The sequence below is a fragment of the Phyllobates terribilis genome, unplaced genomic scaffold (assembly GCF_046119375.1).
Source record: "Phyllobates terribilis strain yellow unplaced genomic scaffold, ASM4611937v1 Scaffold_9__5_contigs__length_417890890, whole genome shotgun sequence".
NCBI classification, from domain to species: Eukaryota; Metazoa; Chordata; class Amphibia; order Anura; family Dendrobatidae; genus Phyllobates; species Phyllobates terribilis.
The window spans coordinates 163,803,028-163,825,074 of record NW_027362769.1 but is presented as its reverse complement, the minus strand read 5'-3'; the positions used below and the strand labels follow the sequence as shown (position 1 = coordinate 163,825,074).

The 22,047-nt window shown below is 46.7% G+C and overlaps 1 protein-coding gene across 1 annotated transcript in view; it reads left to right on the top strand.

Moving 5' to 3' along the window:
- The window catches only part of THSD7B (thrombospondin type 1 domain containing 7B), a 760,515-nt gene that overhangs the window by 248,898 nt on the left and 489,570 nt on the right, over positions 1 to 22,047 (top strand). The window contains exon 2 of the mRNA XM_073647255.1: positions 643 to 815. Coding sequence (XP_073503356.1) covers positions 674 to 815 — 142 coding nt within the window. The 5' untranslated portion in view covers positions 643 to 673. The remainder of the gene's footprint in view (positions 1 to 642; positions 816 to 22,047) is intronic.

The window sequence follows — 22,047 nt, the reverse complement described above, 5'->3', positions numbered from 1 at the left end:
TTTAGTAAGTCTTGGCAATCCCATTACATTTTCTTACATTTACAGACATGTAGCTTGATGGAAGCAAAAGTATCACTAGGTAGAGTATCAATTTTATGAAATATTCGGATTCACCAGAATCTGAATTTTCCACAATTTGATTTGTGCAAATTCCATCAAAAGGTGGATTTCCAGGACATAAAAAGGGGCTACGATTATGAATCAATTGCACTCACCTCTTCTTGGCTTTCTCTACTTCTGCTAATGGTCCTTCGATCCTTCTTTCTTCTATCTTTTTCTGCCAGAAGGTTTCTGGTGCTGCCGTAATTTACCAAATCCCGTGGAGCGCCGTGCATGTTAATGATGTGCGTTGTGCCACGTGTAATCAGGGGAGCCGATCAGAAAAAGGTTCTGTATGTAGAGGGCCAAGTAGAAGGGAGTATAAAAGGGTTTTTTTTTTTAAATCCCTTCCCTACAGATTTTATTTGCAAAGAAGTTATTTGATGCAAAGAAAATTTCTGTGAGGAATTAGAATTTTGGGAGATTTGTTAATCTCTTGTTGCAACCCTCGTAGGAGCCTCACAGGCAGCCATGTGTTATCATCCAGATTTCCCAGAAATTGTTACAATTACATAATTTTTTTTTTCTTATTTTTATTTTTAGGAGCAGAAAGGAAGTGAAGAACGACAGCAGAATGTATGTAAGAAATGGAGCAGCTCCAGGCACCTGTCCCAGGCTGACCATGCACAAGTATCTGCTGCTCATGGCGATGCTGCTGCCTCTTACAAAAGCCGATTTTACACTTCAGGAAATCAAACCGTTCACTTGGAAATCAGGTAATAACTTTTATTATGTGGTATGAACAGCCGAGTTATATCTGACTCCTGGGATCTGGTAGACTCGTGGACTGCGGTGGCTTTCGGTAGCTTAGGGGGTGTAATTATAGGGGGTGTAATTATAAGGGTGCAGATGGAGCTGTTCTACCAAGAAGCTGGTGCTTGAGGGAGTCCGAAATTCCCCCCTGCCACATGAGAAGATGCCAGTATTATCAATGAGACATCGTAGCTGGGGACTGTGTTACAGATTTTGAATTGGTCCCAAGAGCTTCAAGTTATCCTCTTTTCTACAACAAAATTGCCCAAACAAGCCTATCAGGAGCGGCGTCAGTTCCTCTTTAAACGAGTTGTATGAGTTCACCAAAAACTTTTATTTTTACCCTAAACCGTTGCTGGGATTTCATTATTCCCTAAAAAGGCCACAAGCTGTAATTCCAAAAAGAACCATCAAAAAGGGGGGCGCTGTTGCAGATCTTATATAGTTTATATTGCTGCATTCTATGACAAACAGCGCCACATCTGTCCATGGGTTGAGTCTGGTATTGCAGCTAAGCTTCATTTTAAAGGGAGTCTGCCAGCACAGAAGTACAGGAGCTTGGTGCACCTTTGCATGGCCAAACATTTAAGTGCACCTTCCCACCTGCTTGTTTTCCACCTATCTCCGACCTTCTCTGGCTCTATGACTACAGAGCTGTCAATCAAAATAGAAGTGAGGCAGAGAAAGAAGGAAAACTACCAGGTGGGAAGGAGCGCTTAAATGTTTGACCACAGCAAGTGTGCACCGAGCGCCTGTGCTTGGTTTGAACAGTCATTCTGTGCTGACAATCCCTTTAAGTGAATTGGGCTGAGCTGCAATACCACACTCAACCTGTGATCAGGTGTGGCGCTGTTGCTGAATGAAACTCTAATCCTTTGATATTCTAAGGCTAATCTATCCAGAAACTAATTGCTTACAACCCCGTTAATCGCTCTTACAAAATGTTGGATCTCTTCCAGCACTATTCCAGACTTCTTGCTCCTCATCAGTGCAGAGCAGGGTTCTGAGTGCGATCCCTGATAGTCCCAGATCGGCTTTGATTCTCCAGACCCGAACGTGACAACCTCATTCCCGCCCGTCGAGTTCGGCTCATCACGGCCGATCCATAAATCGCGATCCGTGCTCCATACCTGAATCGGATCCGACAAGCATACATTAACCCTTTTCTGCCAATGTAAATCCATAAAGTCACCGAATCCCCAGAGAAGGCGACACCTGGGTATTTTCAATCATTGCTGTCTTATTTTTATCCAACCTGATGGAGATTGATTGTGTGATTGCAAACTGCGGCTTCTTTATCTCAAACTTCCAACAATTGCTCAATTTTCGGTAATCCCTTTTTTTTTTTTTTTAAATTGAACTAAAAAAAAATAAAATAAAAATGAGATATTGTTATATAGGATCTCAACAGCAGAAATGATTTATTGCAGCGACAACCTGCGCTATTACCGTTGCCAAAGGCTATTTGTTTAGCATTTATCAGTGAAGAAGAAGCATTGTGCATATAGCGGCCGTATGCAAATTGTGAACAGTCAAATACCATATATCATTTTCTGCAGCCCCATCCCCCCACTCCTCGCCGCCCCCCATTTCTTCCCTCTCCGTACCATTATTTTATCTGCAGTGAAATGAAACTATGAATTTTCATACATTTCTGCGGCTTGTGTAGACAGCACAGCCAGCTAGTTTGTACATCTGTCATAATCATACTGATAAATACGGCGGCCGTGGGATATAAAATACACAGGTTTTATATTCTGCCGTACGCCTTCTGTTCTCCGCTTATTATACCGCCAGAGTGGGAGCTTTGTCTATTAACATGCCCTACCAGTTTAATAATTCACTGCAGTTATCTCACTCCTGCGCCTCTCGGAAAATTAATTAATCCTTTATCCACAGTCATTTATTTTATTTTTTTCCCTCTAAGTCAGAAAGTTTGAAAACAATAAATAAATAAAAAGAAAAACGTTAAAAACTGGAATAAATATTTCACAATTTAAAGCCAAACGTTCTCATTTGCAAAATGGTAAATATTGAGGGAAATAGTCTCATGTGCTAGATTATAAATAAATAAATAAATTATATATATATATATATATATATGTATATATATATATGTGTGTATATATATATATATATATATATATATATATATATAAAACGCCTCTAGTGGTGTCCCAAAGAGATTTAAGTTAATATTTGCTTTTGTGTTCTGTTTTTTTTAATAAATATATGTAGGTAAATCAGGCACTTCGGAAACTTTTAGACCAGGTTTCAGCTCTCTAGGACTTGAGTGCCAGATTTACGGCATATTGATATAATTGTTTGTTTGTAAATTAATCTTTTCTTTTTGTATTTTTTTGGCGAATATGTCAATAATAGTAGTTTTTAGAGACCTGAAACCCAAGGTAAAAAACATCCAAAGTGCTTGATTTACCTATGTGCCAAATTTGGGGCAGATTGGTCCAGTCGTTAAAGGAAACCTGTCACCAGTTTTTCAGCCTATGAACAAATGCCACCGCCTTTAACCGCAATTAGGAGCAGAGAGGAGGGACAGTCGCCGCAGCGAGGACGCCCATCGGACAGAACAACCCTCACTTACATACAGCGTGGGAGCATATCAAATTTTTGCTAAAACAATTGTATATTTTGTCGTACAACATTTTGGCAGAAAAAAGTTTTGTAAACTTTTTGCCACTTTTGAAAAGTTAGTGGACAAGTGGAGAAACAGCTCTAGGCAGAAGTGTTCTATTTTTTATCATCCGTTTGTCGTCTATATCCCGCGACTGCAGTGAATTTAGTCACCAATAGACCTCGACATTGTTGTAATTCTGGGACTGAACATCCTTGTAGTTGATATCAGTGGGTGGAGGAGAAGATTATTGCAGTGAGAATTCTCAGCTGGACCATTATCTGCATGAACAGTAGAAGGAAATCAGTTCATTAATATGAACATTCAACATTTGGGTTTCACGAAGTGTTTTCTTTCGATAATGTAATGATCGCAATTTACAGCTATGGAACAGCCCCTGGTGGATCACTATCGACTTTCTGATGGTTTGCAGCCTCTTGGGTCATTCTATTAATCTTTCATTACCAGCCCACAATGGGTAATTATTGGACATTTTTTGCTTGAAAGAAAACTTCTGTACATTTCAAGATCAGTTTAGGTCATAGGAAGAGTCGTGGGTGCAGAGATGTAGGTTGTGTAGGCGTCTTATGGCTTGGACAATCCACCTAACTTGTAGGTTACCCAGACTGAAGCTGATGTGGGTGTTCTCACTTCCGACTTCCCTACGTTCAGTGATTTATATCAGGAAAACTATAATGTAAATGCTAAGAATTTGGATCCTAAGAAGTCTCATTGTTATAGAAATTAAGGTTGTTGAAGGAATGTGCTGGCTTGGAAGATCACCAAAATGTACAGGTTACCCAGAGTTCAGTTGGTACATTCATTCCCACTTTTGACAACTTTTTGTGGTTTTACCAAAAGAATAAAAGTTCCATGTTCCTTTGGGACATCTGATTTTTAGTTGACGATGGTGACCTTATAATACCTGATAGCTCCTCAACTCAACATGTACTAATAGGACTAACATGGACAACCATTATATAGGAAGATAGATTAAATCAAAGGACCAGTTATTTATATACATTATAGTACACAGTATATAGTAATCAGAAATGTGGTTAAAGAGTAGCTAAACTTTTATTTTTTACTTTTGTTAAAGTTTTGTAATAGATTAAATTACCTTATTTTGCTTCCTTCTAAAAAGCCAAGTTCATGTTCTTTTAGAAGCTGCTTTCAACTGCTGCTCAACAAGGTAATATAATATAATCAAACAGTGAGAGTGCAGGACTTTCACTGTCTGAGCCTCTCTGCTCACCACCCCTTTACTCAGTATAGAAAAACTCTCAAACAATGATTGTTTGAACTTAGTGTATGGATCTTATAGAGCAGCAGTTGAAAGGAGCTTCTAAACTATATTACTCACAAAGGTCTCTCAATGTCAAAGAGTAACTAAACTTTATTTTTCAATTTGATTATCCTCCAGGCATTGCAAAGTTAAGAATTATTGTAATATACTACATTACCCTTTTTGCCTTCTTCTCTCCCCAACATTACGCTGCAGTGCTACTTTAGATGCTGCTTTCAGATGCTGCTCAGCAAGATCCATACATTGCATTCAAACAAAAGCATAGGAATTCCCCTGTCTGGGCCTATCTGCTCCCCTCCCTCATACTCCGACAGGGGAATTACCGTACACAAACTGAATATAGTGTATAGATCTCATTGAGCAGCAGTTCAGAGCAGCTATTAAAGGAATATGGACTGGGCACTATAATTGCACTGCAGCATAGAGCTTGGGAGAAGGAAGCAAAATAAGGTAATAAAGTGTATTTCAAAAATTGATAATTTTGCAATGCAAAGTTCTGGATGAATGGGGGATAATTAAATAAAAAATAGTTACAGTCAGTAGCCTACTGTACATAAGCTGTTTAAAATGAATGGCAACCTATGAACACCTTTTTGCTATCTCTATATTTTCAAAATTCTGTACTGTTTTCCTAATATATTGTAACACGGGTCTAAATTCTGTTTTTCTATAAGAACGCTTCAATCTCTGGTCTAGACATAGCAGTAGTTTATAAAATTCTGGCACACACACCCACCACTAGGGGGAGTTTAAGAAAATATCAGTACGTAGTAAACTGTTGTGCTCCCTCTTGTGGTGGCTGCAGGCAGTGAGAATGTTTATGCAGAAGTTTTATAGCTCTGAATCTGAAATATAGAGCTCCTACCACTATAAAGATATAAAGGAAATGGATGAACACTAAGATCTGGACCAAGCAACAACAAATTGTGAAAAGGTGAATGTTCACTTTAAGTTTTAAAGTTACAATGATCATACTGACCAATTTAAGATGCCCAAGCCAATAACAATACATTGAAAGTCATTTTTGCATGAAGTTAAAGAGTTTGTGCCAAATTTGAAAGTTTTCACCAATCCAAGGATAATGGATAACTTTTTGATCATTTGGGGTCCAATCGCTTTGATCTCCAGCGATCCAGAAAATGGGGTTTTGAAGAGCCCTGTCTGTATGAAGCAGAGCCCATCTTGTGCACTTCTACTCTTCCACTCCATTCATTGGCAATGGAAGTGCTGGAGATGGCCAAACACAGCGCTCGGCGTTTCCCTATGGTCAGCCCCAGGGAGCCACCACCAATGTTGGAGGAGCCTCAGAGGTGACGGAGAAGAGAAGGAGCATAAAGGCACTGGATAATTGTCAGAAGAGCTCATAGGGCCATGGGATGAGGACCATGATTACTACAGTCTTCTTTCGCTCCCCTGTGACTAATGATGGTCATCTTTAAGGTGGGACTCGATAGTTAACCCCCAACTGTTGATTATGGAAAGTATATATTTGATTCTGATTAGAGTTGATGAGAATCAATTCGTAGGTTCTGGGCCGTTGGAGATGTCGGTAATTTGTGTCCGTTGGACAGAAGCCCTGAGAATGGCCTCTTACCTTCCGGCATTCGCGGCTCTTCTTGTGATTACCTATCCAAAAGAAGAGCCGTGGATGATGGGAGGTAGGAGGCAGTTCTCAGGGATCCCGTCCAACGACCACAGATTACCGACGTGTTCGATGGACCGAATCCTGTGAATTGTGATGCTTCATGGATTGTCTCATCGGGCACCGGAGTTATTGGGCATCTAACTGGTGTTTAAGCCCCAAGCTTTTGCAATATGGATGGATTTGAAAACATTGCCAAACCCTTTGAATCTTTTTGGATTGCTCGTACCTGGGAAATGAATTTTGAGCTACATGATAGGAAGCAGAGACACAAAAGCTTTGAGAGTCTGATGGAGGCTTCTCATGATACTGGGATGGAGCAGAGTAATTGAGCCCATGCTTCATCATCCTGAGTAGGACGTACAGGGAATATTAAGGTATGAAGCCTCTGCTAGACGTGTCAGGATACGCTCTGCTCTCCAGAAATGTTTCCAGCAGCCGAGCGGCCTCTGATTTTGGATGCTGCAGCTCATTTGTCAATGTCCCAGCAATTTTATAGGCAGCCAAATTTCTCTATTAGAGCGTACGGCTACAATTCATTCATCCCTTCTCACTCGGCTCCATGCTGGCAAAGTGTTGGGGCCCAGAACGGGTCTTAATTAACATCAGTCAGACAATTTATCACTGCTGAGATCCCTGTCCTGGTCCATTAAGCCTCAAGATCTGTGACTGGCAAATGTATGTGCCGCAGAAATGCCAGGTATGTAAGGGCAGAGTTACCAACATCACGGATGTCAGCCCCATGGGAACGACCCCAACACCGCACGGGAACACTCATTCATGGGTGGTGACGGTAAACCACATCCTCATAGTTGCCAACTGTCCCCAATTTTCTGGAGCTTCTAAAGTGCGGTTATGTCAAAATTGGGCATTATAGGTGAATGGGGGGCAGCGCTCCTGATAGACCCTGGGGAAGGGTTACGGGCAAAACTTTAACAACCCAAGAAAAGTTGTCGGTTTGGGACATCCCTGACTTTCCGAAACATCTGAACATCTGTCATAGCAAATCCAGTCCTCTTGGCAAGTATGAAATGTGATCGGTAGAACTATGCCATGATGGGGTATATAGTGTGGAGCTAGTCTCTGATCCGGGGTCCATGGGCATAAATACTGCGGAGAGGGAAGATCCAATCTCATCAATTCCATCCACTCAGCGGCACAAAGTTTAGGCTCAGCAGACACGTTAGGTTGAGATGCATTCTCTCAGCTGCATATATCACGTATTATACGCTTAGATACACGGGCTCGGCACCAGGAGCATAACTATAGTGGGGGCAGGGGTTGCAATTGTATCGCGTCCTAGGGGGCCCATAAAGTCCCTTTGGCACATATGAGAAAAACAGTACTATTAAAGATCGGCGATATTTTGGAGACTTTGTATTGGGGGTACATGAGCTTCAAGCTTCGTCACTACGCAGCACACACACAGCGTCCCCATTAGGTTCAGATACATGACTCAGCCGACACCATAGGTTAGATACAAAGCCGCCCTCGCTGCACAGCGCCCACACCTGATGTGATGGCTGCACGTAGTATGGAGAGGCTGAGAATCAGACACCGTGCGCTCGCCTCTTGTCCTCGCCCAACCTAATGTTCAGATCAGACTCTGCGACTGGGAGGAATCGGAGAAATAACTTTCTTCTCTTTGTTTTGTTCTCTGCTGTTAAATATCAAAGTAATTTCCTGTAATCAATAGCGGAGAGGAGTCAAGTGATGTCTGCTCCATGTTTACTGAGAAACGATTGCTCCCACGATCCGGCACTGGACAATCGAGCTGACGCCTTGCAGACACAGCCAGGATGACCTTGACATGTACTGCTTATATATATATATATAGATAGATAGATAGATAGATAGATAGATAGATACACACTCAGAAGATTTTTTTTTACTAGAAAACGCTACATATAAGATTTTATGGCATATTAATTTCAGTTGTGCTGCATCTGTATGTGCTATAGAAGTCCTTCAAGGGACTGAATAGGTATAATATTAATAAAAAATATTATTTATTATTGTTTATTATTTTATTATACGATTATTACTGGAATGTAATCTTTATTTTTCTTTCTTTTAAAAGGCATTCCAGCACAAAAAAAAGTTTATTTTTTTTTCATTTTTTTTAATTATATAGTGCAGCATGCATAGGCTATTATTAGACTAATGTAGAGATTCTTGTATACGCTTATTTTTATTGATGTGCCATTTCTGGGTTGCCTGTCATATTGATTCCTTTTTCCCCCCTCGGATATAGTTCCCATATTGCAGACTACATTTCCCATTGATGCCTCTGCAGAGGGGGATGAGTCTCATCATATTGCTTTGTGGGGGGAACCACAGGGGCAAATGATCCAGGAGGACCTCCGATACACTGAGCAACAGCTGTGCTTCTAGGAATGATTCTCTTGCACAGCGAGTTCACTCTCAACGGCCAGCGAGCTGAAGGAATGAAACTTTGTCATCTGAGTCATTGTCGCCTGTTCCTATGCAAAGTGCAGCGGCACAGATAAGTTTGTCATCAGCTGCTGCGCTCTGCATAGGCAGAGATCGAGATAACAAAAGCTGAGCAGCTAATGAATCACATGCTCTGCTCTGCGTTCTCCTGCAGGTCTTGCAGCTTCTGTCACTTAATTTTGTGAGAAAAGTAATAGAGACCTTCTGGGAGAGCTGTTCCAAATTTTTTTTTTAAAAAAAGTGTACCCTGTAAAAAAAAAAACATTACCACTATAAATAATGTTATATTTTTGCCCAGTTTTCTAACCCTAACTAGGATTAGGTCTAGGGTTAGGGCTAGGGTCATAAAATAGTTATATAAAAAGCACAAAAAAATTAAATTAAAAAAAAATGTATGTCGAGTTTCAGCAAAAAGCTAAGGGATCCAGGATTTTCTTAAAATCCAATATGTGTTTGAGTCCCTTCCTGAAGTTCAGTATTTAACCCCTTATCCCCCCCAGAGTGCTATCGGTCCATGGGTTTGGGACGAGTAAAATACTTGCATTGCCCCAGGTGCCGGCAACTTTTACTATGACACAGCTTGGCCCTAATGGACAATAATCTAATGTCAGGCAGTAACAGATCTGTGATGTACATCTTCTATTCCCTGAAATATACTACAGAGTCTGAGTGTATGCTATGTGATTCAGCTTCAGTCTGTCTCCCCTGCCTCCTGCTGGTGATAAGTTTCTCTGTCAGTTCTTAGTTGTATGAAGCTGCATCTCACAGGGATATACTGGAGCTCTGCATACAACACTTATACATGTAGACTGGCAGTGTAAGTCAGGGAAGTTTTATAACTTTGCAGCTAATCATTGCATGTACCTACCGACCATATCAGTTCTCTCTTATACAACGAAGAAATGATGGTGCAAATAAATGAAAACTGTCTAAAAGGAAACTAAAATGTCTCTACAGTAACCCATGACAGTAGCTTTTATCTTGCAAGGGCAGAATACAGTTGGAAATCATTGCTTTGCTTTGATTGATTGCAATGGACAAAGAGAGTTTTTCTTCTAGACTGTTTCATAAATCTTCCCCATCAGATAGCTTTAGCTGCACTGGAGGACATAAAGGACAAGAAAGGCAGAGCTGGGTGATAAGGGGTCTGAGCTGCTGGCAAGGATTTGTTGCGTGATTATGTCATCATGGAATGTACAGGAAGTAAGAGACCGACTTCCTGTCTACACATTAGAGTATGGTGGTCACACTCATAATCACGGGAAAGGCGGCTGTAATGGATATAACTGAGCTGGGATGAAACAAATTACACAATGCTGATGGCTCATTAGTTGTATTTGTGTAAATATAATTATATATTTTTTATGGAATACTACTTTAAGTACAATCTTTTTTTTTTTAAGTACACCTGCAATGCGAAGAACAGACATTTTCATTGACATTCCAGAAAAAAAGCATTGTTTGTTTTACATTTATATCTGGCCATTGTGATTTTTGCAAAAAAATAAAAGCATAAAAAATGCATTGAAAGAAAGCATGTTTTTCCTCGAAATACTGTGTATATGCTGTAAAGGATTTCTGTGTATATATGAGTATATATACACTGCAGAAACAACAGAATATAACTCCAAGTAGATCAAACTTCTGTGAAATCAAACTGTCCACTTAGGAAGCAACACTGATTGACAATCAATTTCACATGCTGTTGTGCAAATGGAATAGACAATAGATGGAAATTATTGGCAATGATCAAGACACCCTCAATAAAGGAGTGGTTCTGCAGGTGGGGACCACAGACCACATCTCAGTGCCAATGCTTTCTGGCTGATGTTTTGGTCACTTTTGAATGTTGGTTGTGCTTTCACACTCGTGGTAGCATGAGACAGACTCTACAACCCACAGAAGTTGCTCAGGTAGTGCAGCTCATCCAGTATGGCACATCAATGCGAGCTGTGGCAAGAAGGTTTGCTGTGTCTGTTAGCGTAGTGTCCAGAGGCTGGAGGCGCTACCAGGAGACAGGCCAGTACACCAGGAGACGTGGAGGGGGCAGTAGGAGGGCAACACCCCAGCAGCAGGACCGCTACCTCCACCTTTGTGCAAGGAGGAACAGGAGGAGCACTGCCAGAGCCCTGCAAAATGACCTCCAGCAGGCCACAAATGTGCATGTGTCTGCACAAGCGGTTAGAAACCGACTCCATGAGGGTGGTATGAGGGCCCGACGTCTACAGATGGGGGTTGTGCTCACACCCCAACACCATGCAGGACGCTTGGCATTTGCCACAGAACACCAGGATTCGCAAAGTCGCCACTGGCGCCCTGTTCTCTTCACAGATGAAAGCAGGTTCACACTGAGCACATGTGACAGACGTGACAGAGTCTGGAGACAACGTGGAGAGCGATCTGCTGCCTGCAACATCCTTCAGCATGACAGGTTTGGCAGTGGGTCAGTAATGGTGGGGGGTGGCATTTCTTCGGAGGGCTGCACAGCCCTCCATGTGCTCGCCAGACGTAGCCTGACTGCCATTAGGTACCGAGATGAGACCCTCAGACCCCTTGTGAGACCATATGCTGGTGCGGTTGGCCCTGGGTTCTTCCTAATGCAGGACAATGCCAGACCTCATGTGGCTGGAGTGTGTCAGCAGTTCCTGCAAGATGAAGGCATTGAAGCTATGGACTGGCACACCCGTTCCCCAGACCTGAATCCGATTGAGCACATCTGGGACATCATGTCTCGCTCCATACACCAACGTCACGTTGCACCACAGACTGTCCAGGAGTTGGCGGATGCTTTAGTCCAGGTCTGGGAGGAGATTCCACAGGAGACCATCCGCAACCTCATCAGGAGCATGCCCAGGCGTTGTAGGGAGGTCATACTGGCACGTGGAGGCCACACACAATACTGAGCCTCATCAGGAGCATGCCCAGGCGTTGTAGGGAGGTCATACAGGCACGTGGAGGCCACACAAAATACTCAGCCTCATCAGGAGCATGCGCAGGCGTTGTAGGGAGGTCATACAGGCACGTGGAGGCCACACACAATACTGAGCCTCATCAGGAGCATGCCCAGGCATTGTAGGGAGGTCATACAGGCACGTGGAGGCCACACACAATACTGAGCCTCATCAGGAGCATGCCCAGGCGTTGTAGGGAGGTCATACAGGCACGTGGAGGCCACACACAATACTGAGCCTAATTAGGAGCATGCCCAGGCATTGTAGGGAGGTCATACAGGCACGTGGAGGCCACACACAATACTCAGCCTCATCAGGAGCATGCCCAGGCATTGTAGGGAGGTCATACAGGCACGTGGAGGCCACACACAATACTCCACCTCATCAGGAGCATGCCCAGGCGTTGTAGGGAGGTCATACAGGCACGTGGAGGCCACACACAATACTCAGCCTCATCAGGAGCATGCCCAGGCGTTGTAGAGAGGTCATACAGGCACGTGGAGGCCACACACAATACTGAGACTCATTTTGACTTGTTTTAAGGACATTACATCAAAGTTGGATCAGCCTGTAGTGTGTTTTTCCACTTTAATTTTGGGGGTGACTCCAAATCCAGGCCTCCAGTGGTTCATAAATTTGATTTCCATTGATGATTTTTGTGTGATTTTGTTGTCAGCACATTCAACTTTGTACAGAACAAAGTATTTAATGAGAATATTTCATTCATTCAGATCTAGGATGTGTTATTTGAATGTTCCCTTTATTTTTTTGAGCAGTGTATATATATACAGGGTGGTCCAAAAGTAGCTGGACAGAAAATAATATATAAAATTATAATTACTAACACAAGCATAACATTGACAATTAAATTTTATTCTGAACAATAATACAAAAGCCCTTAAATTTTATCAACGCAGGCGCTCAAACTGTTTTCCATTCCAATTTGCACAGCTTTGAAGTCGCCTCTTACACTTCCACAAACTTTTTTGCACAAGTTTCTTTGGGTAATAATTTCTTGAAATGCATCTGACGCGCCCCTGGGCCTGAGTCGCGCAGCGTTGCGCACGCGGGAGCCTACCCGGAGCCGGATCGGATAGGGGTAGTAGTCTCGTGGCGATGACCCGGTCCGTGCCCAGGGAGTCAGACTAAGTGGCGGTATATTAGCAGTAGATGTAGGACGACTACGCCACCCGTTGAATGCAGCTATGGAGCTGCCGCTGCAGGGCAGACCGCTGAGGCCGGTGGAAGGATGGTGCAGCGTGGATGGTATAACCCCCAACGGGAGGGGTATGGCCTCAGGGCAGCCGACGTGGATGATGGGGGTAGTAGGAACCACTCAGAGACGATGCGGTGTAGTTCAGGGTCTTTACTGGTGACAAAGATAGACCCTCCCGGACTACTGGCTAGCGGTCGGGGCCTGGTCAGTCCTTGAGCAGATGGGATCCCCCTTGGCCAGGCGGAGTTGTAGGCCTCCCCAACTAATTGTACTCTTCTGACTTCCTTGCTAGAGGCGGGTAAAGGTAGCCCACGTCCCTGAGTGTACCGTGTGGTGCTCACCCGTATGGCCGGTGACTCGGGGCCTTCTAGTGGCTTCCGCTCCACGACGGCGGTGCTGGTCCCACGCGTGTGACCGTGCCTTCGGGTTTCTTGGCCAGAGGACCTGAAATCCCCTGCCGGGCGGTTTCTGCTGCTGGGTCTGGGTTAATCCCCACAGCCTCGGACTCCGGGTCCGGTGGTAACTCTTCAATCAGGGCGAGCTCTTCAGCTGCCAGCCCCTGATTCCTTTTAGCACGACTTCCCCAGAGCTCCTGATCTCTCTTTCCTATAGCTGCTTCTCTTCTTCTCAACTCTACTCTACTCTTCTCTACTCCTAACCCTGCCTCAGCCCCAGCTTTATATAGGGGAAGTTCTTCCCCTCCCAGGACTGGGCAGGAGGTGTGGCATGCATAGGATTCCTGACCAAGAGACCTCCCACCTGCTCTCAGACATAATATTGCTATTACTGTGGAGACCAGACCCCTGGGGTGCCACATTCCCCCCTAGTGAATTTTAGTACTCCGGGACTAAACATACTTTTGTAAACATAACAAATTACAAACAGAAACAACGCAATAAAGAAAAACATTAGGATGGTCACGGCGTGTCCGCAACCGGGTGCAGTTTTTCAAGAAAACAAGGGTGTCCATTTCACCAACACAGGGAGACGTAACCAGGTAGGGGTCTGTCCTGCCCCGAGTCCTTAACAGTCTTTCAGTCCGTCCTGGGTTACGCTCCAATTATATACACAAAGGATTCCCGGTAAATCCACCAAAGACTCCTATAAATAACCAGAAACACAAAATTATACACAAGCAACAATAGACAGGTAAACATTAATAAACAATCTAAACACTTAGATCCTCCAACGTATGGGCAACTGGCCTCTAGTGACCCTAGTGGACCTACGGAGCTGACTCACTGGTCCTGAGCTACAGGGTATAGGAGCTGTCAAGGGTAAACTGGGCAGCCGTCTACGGACTCTTTGGCTCACTAGGGGTATGGCAGGCTCACTATAAGCAGAGGGTTGATTCTCCGGGTCTGCTTGTGTAGGGTCTTCTGCCTCCTGGACCGGCTGTTCTTCCAGTTCTACCTGTGTCTCCGTAGGCACTTGGGATGCTGGTTGGAGGAACGTGAGGACGGGTACCACAACAGCACCATTGACTTGAGTCCAAGACCGAGGGAAGTCTCCGAGCACAGTACTAACCATATCTTCCCTTTCCTCTACGGGTCGAGGGTCCTCTTGTTCCTCTTCAGGGTTCCGTAGCTGTTCGGGACACTTCTTTAGGTGATCCCGGGATACAATGGCTGTGGTTTCCCCTCCGTCTTTACTGATTGTACAGATCTTCGGGTTGTCGTGGCTTGAGGGCAGTACGGTGTACGGGTCCTTCTCCCACTGGTCGTCCAACTTGTGGAGCCGTCTTTTCCTCTTCAAGACCTGCTCTCCGGGCACCAGGGGAACAGCGGGAGCATACTGGTTGTAAGTTTTCTCTTGTCTTTCCCTAGCTTGACAGAGACTTCGCTCCACGCTCTCCTGTACTTTCCGGTACTGCTGCTGCCTCTCTGTGTCCCAGTCTGCTTCTGGTGAAGTGTCCTCGGGTGTCAGGACTCCCATCTCCAGATCAACAGGAAGCTTACCAGGTCTTGCCCTCATTAGGTAAGCCGGGGTACAGTTGGTGGAACCTACAGGGATGTGGTTGTATAGGTCCACCAGGTCGGGCAGCTTTTCAGGCCACAGACTACGTTCTTCCAGGGGCAATGTTTTCAGAAGATCTATCACCACCTGGTTCATTTTCTCACAAAGTCCATTAGTTTGCGGGTGATAGGGTGTTGTTCTAATCTTCCAGCAGCCATACAGGGTGCAGAACTCCTGGAAGACTTCCGCTTCAAAGGCAGGCCCCTGGTCCGTCAGCACCTGCTCCGGGTATCCGTGCGGACGGCAGAAGTGCTGCTGGAAGGCTGTAGCTGCTGTTTGAGCCGTTAAGTCCTTGACGGGGACGACAACCAAGAACCGGGAGTAGTGATCCACGATGGTTAACGCGTAGACGTAGCCACTTCTGCTTGGGGTCAGTTTTACATGATCCAAGGCTACCAGTTCCAACGGCTGTCTGGTGATGATGGACCGCAGGGGAGTCTTCTGGCTGGCACGGTCCCTCCTTCTTAAGTTGCATGGGCCACAGTCTCTGCACCACCTCTCGATGGTTCCTCTCATGCCTACCCAATGGAACCGCCCGCGCAGCAGGAACTCAAGCTTCTTCCATCCGAAGTGCCCAGCTCCGTCGTGGTATGCCTCCATCACCATAGCTGCGTCTCTTCTGGGCACCACTACTTGCCAGATTAGTTCATGCGTCCGGGAGTTAACCATTCTGCGGCACAACTTTCCCTTATAAAGGAACAGTCGACTCTTCTCAGCCCACAGTTGCTTGGCTTCCTCCGGAGCGTCTGGGTCAAGGCGTGCATCTGGCCGAGTCAGCATCTCCTTTACCAGTCGGACGGCAGGGTCACTGTCTTGCGTCTCCACCCAGTTGTAATGAGGTAAGGGGTTGAACGTAGCGGTTTGCTTACTTCTTACACGGTGGGAATACTGGATAGTCCCATGACGGTGGAACGCGGGGAGCTCAACTTCTTCCAGTTCCTCTGAATCTTCCCCTACGTCCGGTAGGTTTGGCATCCTGGACAGGGCGTCCGCGTTGGTATTGGAGCGTCCTGCCCGGTATTTGATTGTAAACTCATAGTTGGACAAGCGGGCCATCCATCTCTGCTCTAGGGCACCAAGTCTTGCAGTGTCCAGGTGTGTCAACGGGTTGTTATCCGTGTACACGGTGAACCGGGAAGCAGCAAGGTAGTGCTTAAAGCGTTCGGTGACTGCCCACACCACTGCCAGGAACTCTAGCTTAAATGAGCTGTAATTCTCAGGGTTTCTTTCGGTGGGTCGCAGTTTTCGGCTGGCGTAAGCAATTACCCGTTCTTTCCCCTGCTGGATCTGGGACAGTACGGCTCCTAGCCCGATGTTACTGGCGTCGGTGTAGAGGATAAAGGGCTGGCTGTAATCCGGGTACGCCAGGATTTCATCCCCCGTGAGGGCCATCTTCAGCTGGCGGAAGGACTCTTCTTCCGGCTTCTCCCATCTGAAGGGTGGCTTCTGGTTCTTGGCCTTCCTGGACTGGCCTATCAGGAGGTCCTGCATAGGAGCTGCCTTTTTGGTGAAACCGGGAATGAACCTTCGGTAGTAGCCTACCAACCCGAGGAACTGCCTCACTTCCTTTACGCTGGAGGGGCTTGGCCATTCCTTAATTGCGGTGATCTTATCAGGGTCGGGAGCCACTCCGTCAGCACTCACCACGTGTCCCAGGTACTGCACCTTTGGTTTCAGGAGGTGACACTTGGAAGGTTTCACCTTTAGGCCGTAGTTTGCCAGGGCTTCGAACACTTCTGCCAGGTGTTTCAGGTGGTCCTCGTAGGTCTTGGAATAGACGATGATATCGTCCAGGTATAACAGGACCGTCTCAAAGTTTCGGTGTCCCAGACAGCATTCCATCAATCGCTGGAAGGTTCCTGGTGCGTTGCAGAGTCTGAACGGCATGCAGGTAAACTCGCTAAGTCCCATCGGGGTGGTGAATGCGGTCTTCTCCCGGTCCGCCTCTGCTACAGGAACCTGCCAGTACCCGCTAGTGAGATCCAAGGTGGAGAAGAAGTTAGCAGATTTTAAAGCAGCCAAAGACTCCTCTATTCTTGGTAAGGGGTACGCATCTTTGTGTGTGATACGGTTAATTTTCCGGTAATCTACACACATTCTCATGGTGTTGTCTTTCTTTTTGACCAAGACTAGTGGAGCTGCCCAGGGGCTACAGCTATCCCTGATTACCCCAGCCTCCTTCATGTCTCTAAGCATCCCCTTGGCGTGTTGGTAGTGTGCAGGGGGTACGGGTCGATACCTCTCTTTTATGGGAGGATGGTCTCCCGTGGGGATGTGGTGTTCTACCCCCTTGACTCGCCCGAAGTCTAACAGGTGTTTACTAAACACTCTCTCGTACTCTTGAACCACCCGGTAGACTCCCTGTTTCTGGTGGGAGGGAGTGGAGTCAGTACCCAAATGTAGTTGCTGACACCAATCCTCCATTATTTTCTCAGAGCCGTTACCTTCCTCCGGATGAGATGGAGGCAAGGGTTCCACAGACTGTATAGAATTTTGGTTGATAGTATATAATTTGGCTAGCGTAGCATACCGGGGCAGGTATACTTCCCTTTTCCCAATATTTATTATGCGAACGGGTACCCTCCCATGGCGTACATCAACTACCCCCCGTGCTGTCAAAATGGTGGGCCTACTGTCTGAGTAGACTGGTTCTACCATGGCCTGGTAATCTCTACCTCTCAGACCAATAGCTGCCCGGCACCAAATCATCATTTCACTTTTCGGGGGCATGGCAATAGGAAAAGGGTCACACATTCTTACGCTACCAATCTCACCACCGGAGAGTTCCACCTGTTGCCGTCGCATCAGTGCCCGGATCTCTTTCTGGAGCACTCGCTGCTGGTCGGAGCTGGCGTTCTTGGCAACCTGCTGTAAAATGAAAATCACCTCTGCAAGACAATTTTCAATCACATTAGTTCCTAGAGTTATCTTTGGGTGACTCTCGCGCTTGTCAATGTCTACAATGATCAGTCCCTGTGCTGCCAGTTCGACTCTACCGATTTTAATGGTCATTTCTTTAAATCCGATCTGTGGCACGGGCTGACCATTACTGGCGATGATACTCAAGTCGTCGTCTGGATAGCGGGTTATATCCGAGTCATTCCAGTACTGCTTGAAGAGCACGTACGGGATGGTGGTGACCTGTGACCCGGTGTCCAGTAGGGCACTCATAGGGATGCCATCCAGTACCACAGGCAAGACTGGACGTCCTCCCACATATTTGTCGCGCCAGTTCGATGGGCCTGGTGATCTTTTTCCTGGGGGTTGGCCCTCTACCCCAGGTTGTGCCAGTTTAAAGGACAGTACCTTGCCATATGTCCGGGTTGATTGCAGCGGCGGCAGATGGGTTGTCCGTCCTCGTTGTATCGGTCGCTGGGTCTTCCTCTGGCCGGTGGGGTCCTCCTTGATGGACGCCACGGGATGTCCTCCGGTCCGGATGCCAGCTAGATCTTCCCTGGAGTGGAAACCTGTAAAGACTGCACAGTTCGGGTTAGCGCAGCAACGCTTTTAGCTAGCTCTTGGACCTGATGGTGCAGGTCCGGAGCCGGGTCATTGTTCAAAGCCTGCGCGTCAGCTCCCACAGGCCCTGTCGACAAGGGCGCCGCCTCCTGGTGGTAAGCGGTAGTAGGGCGCCTGTGGGTCACCACGCCACCCGGTGCCGGTTCTCGGAGCACCCGGATGGCTCTGTCCTTGAACTGTGCAAAGTCCAGATGAGGATCCTGTAAGGCCATTGCCCGCAACTGGGTTCGGTGGGCATTGCAATATAGTCCCTCTATAAATTGTTCGGTCAGCAGCCTGTCCTCGTTTCCCACGCCGTCAGGGTCGGCCTGCTTAATGGCTCTCAGGGCCTCTTGTAGGTTTAGTGCATAGTCCCTTATACTCTCATGTGCTCGCTGCTTGCACCCATAGAATCTAAGCTTAATCTCGGCTGAGGTGCGGGTATCAAAGGTGTCCCTCAGCCGGGTTAGTATCCCTGCGACAGTCCTCCTCCCAGGTGGCCAGGACTTTACCTCCCTTTGGGCTGCCCCGGTTCGTTGGGCCACCAGGATGCTCACTTTTTGCTCTTCTGTGAGGGGGTACACCTGGAAGAGGCTATCCAGCTTTTCTCTAAAGTCATTCAGGGTATGTGACTCCCCTGAGTATTGGGGTAGCCAGGCTGCTCCCGGGATATAGGGCATGGTAAAAGGCATGACTGCAGCAGCGCTGGCGCTGGCGGGGGTTGAGGCAGTGAAGCTCTCCTCCGTATCCGACATCTTTCTCCCCCCCTAGTGGACCGTGGCCTACCTTGCGATGATCCTCTTCCGTAGGCCGCGGCTCCGCAGTGGATCGTCAGGGTTGAGGACCTTCCGTCGCGCTCCTGTGACGTCGGCGTCTGCTGGGCTCCTTCCAGGACCTTACGCAACGTCCGGACGTGAGGCGGGGCTTCAGTTCTCGCGCGCTTTCGGAGTCCACGCCCCTCTTCTTCCCGCGCGGCGTCTTCAAGATGGCGTCCAACGGCGGGAAAACTCCACGGAAGGCGGGAAGAAGGCAGAAGATGGCGCCGGATGGCGGGAAAACTTCGCGGATGGCGGGAAGAAGGTAGAAGATGGCGCCGGATGGCGGGAAACCTCCACGGATGGCGGGAATCTTCACCACTGGTAAGTTTGAACAGTCTTTTTCAGACACGCAGTACCCGGTGGTTGCGGGCACGTAATCCTGCCGACTACGCCAAAAGCTGACGCGCCCCTGGGCCTGAGTCGCGCAGCGTTGCGCACGCGGGAGCCTACCCGGAGCCGGATCGGATAGGGGTAGTAGTCTCGTGGCGATGACCCGGTCCGTGCCCAGGGAGTCAGACTAAGTGGCGGTATATTAGCAGTAGATGTAGGACGACTACGCCACCCGTTGAATGCAGCTATGGAGCTGCCGCTGCAGGGCAGACGGCTGAGGCCGGTGGAAGGATGGTGCAGCGTGGATGGTATAACCCCCAACGGGAGGGGTATGGCCTCAGGGCAGCCGACGTGGATGATGGGGGTAGTAGGAACCACTCAGAGACGATGCGGTGTAGTTCAGGGTCTTTACTGGTGACAAAGATAGACCCTCCCGGAGTACTGGCTAGCGGTCGGAGCATGGTCAGTCCTTGAGCAGATGGGATCCCCCTTGGCCAGGCGGAGTTGTAGGCCTCCCCAACTAATTGTACTCTTCTGGCTTCCTTGCTAGAGGCGGGTAAAGGTAGCCCACGTCCCTGAGTGTACCGTGTGGTGCTCACCCGTATGGCCGGTGACTCGGGGCCTTCTAGTGGCTTCCGCTCCACGACGGCGGTGCTGGTCCCACGCGTGTGACCGTGCCTTCGGGTTTCTTGGCCAGAGGACCTGAAATCCCCTGCCGGGCGGTTTCTGCTGCTGGGTCTGGGTTAATCCCCACAGCCTCGGACTCCGGGTCCGGTGGTAACTCTTCAATCAGGGCGAGCTCTTCAGCTGCCAGCCCCTGATTCCTTTTAGCACGACTTCCCCAGAGCTCCTGATCTCTCTTTCCTATAGCTGCTTCTCTTCTTCTCAACTCTACTCTACTCTTCTCTACTCCTAACCCTGCCTCAGCCCCAGCTTTATATAGGGGAAGTTCTTCCCCTCCCAGGACTGGGCAGGAGGTGTGGCATGCATAGGATTCCTGACCAAGAGACCTCCCACCTGCTCTCAGACATAATATTGCTATTACTGTGGAGACCAGACCCCTGGGGTGCCACACATCTCTTATGTAATTTTTGAAATCACTGACACTTTTTGGTTTTCGACTATAAACTTTGTCCTTGAGTACTCCCCAAAAGAAAAAATCCATTGGGGTCAAGTCTGGTGAACGTGCCGGCCAATCAAGTGGGCCTCTTCGGCCAATCCATTTATTAGGAAATGTTTCATCAAGATACTCGCGGACCACTCTTGAATAATGTGGAGGGGCCCCATCTTGTTGGAAATAAAGGTCATTTGAATTAGGCTGTTGCTGTAACTGGGGAACAACTTGATTCATTAGAATTTCCAGATACTTATCTCCTGTGACTGTTCCATCAAAAAATATTGGTCCTAAAACACCAAAACTTGAAATACCACCCCAAACATTGACACCAGGCTCATTTAGTTGTTGCTCTAATGTTAAATGCATGTTCTCATTATACCAGTAAATACAATTATGTCTGTTAATATGGCCGGATAAACTGAAAGAAGCTTCATTACTCCACATAATGTTATCTAAAATTACTGGATTTTGTTTGATAAATCTCCCCCTTCATAACCTTATTACACTTTCTGTCCACCTACTTTTGGACTACCCTGTGTATATATATATATATATATATATATATATATATGTACAGTACAGACCAAAAGTTTGGACACACCTTCTCATTTAAAGATTTTTCTGTATTTTCATGACTATGAAAATTGTACATTCACACTGAAGGCATCAAAACTATGAATTAACACATGTGGAATTATATACTTAACAAAAAAGTGTGAAACAACTGAAAATATGTCTTATATTCTAGGTTCTTCAAAGTAGCCACCTTTTGCTTTGATGACTGCTTTGCACACTCTTGGCATTCTCTTGATGAGCTTCTAGAGGTAGTCACCGGAAATGGTCTTCCAACAATCTTGAAGGAGTTCCCAGAGATGCTTAGCACTTGTTGGCCCTTTTGCCTTCACTCTGCGGTCCAGCTCACCCCAAACCATCTCGATTGGGTTCAGGTCTGGTGTCTGTGGAGGCCAGGTCATCTGGTGTAGCACCCCATCACTCTCCTTCTTGGTCAAATAGCCCTTACACAGCCTGGAGGTGTGTTTGGGGTCATTGTCCTGTTGAAAAATAAATGATGGTCCAACTAAACGCTAACCGGATGGAATAGCATGCAAAATGCTGTGGTAGCCATGCTGGTTCAGTATGCCTTCAATTTTGAATAAATCCCCAACAGTGTCACCAGCAAAGCACCCCCACACCATCACACCTCCTCCTCCATGC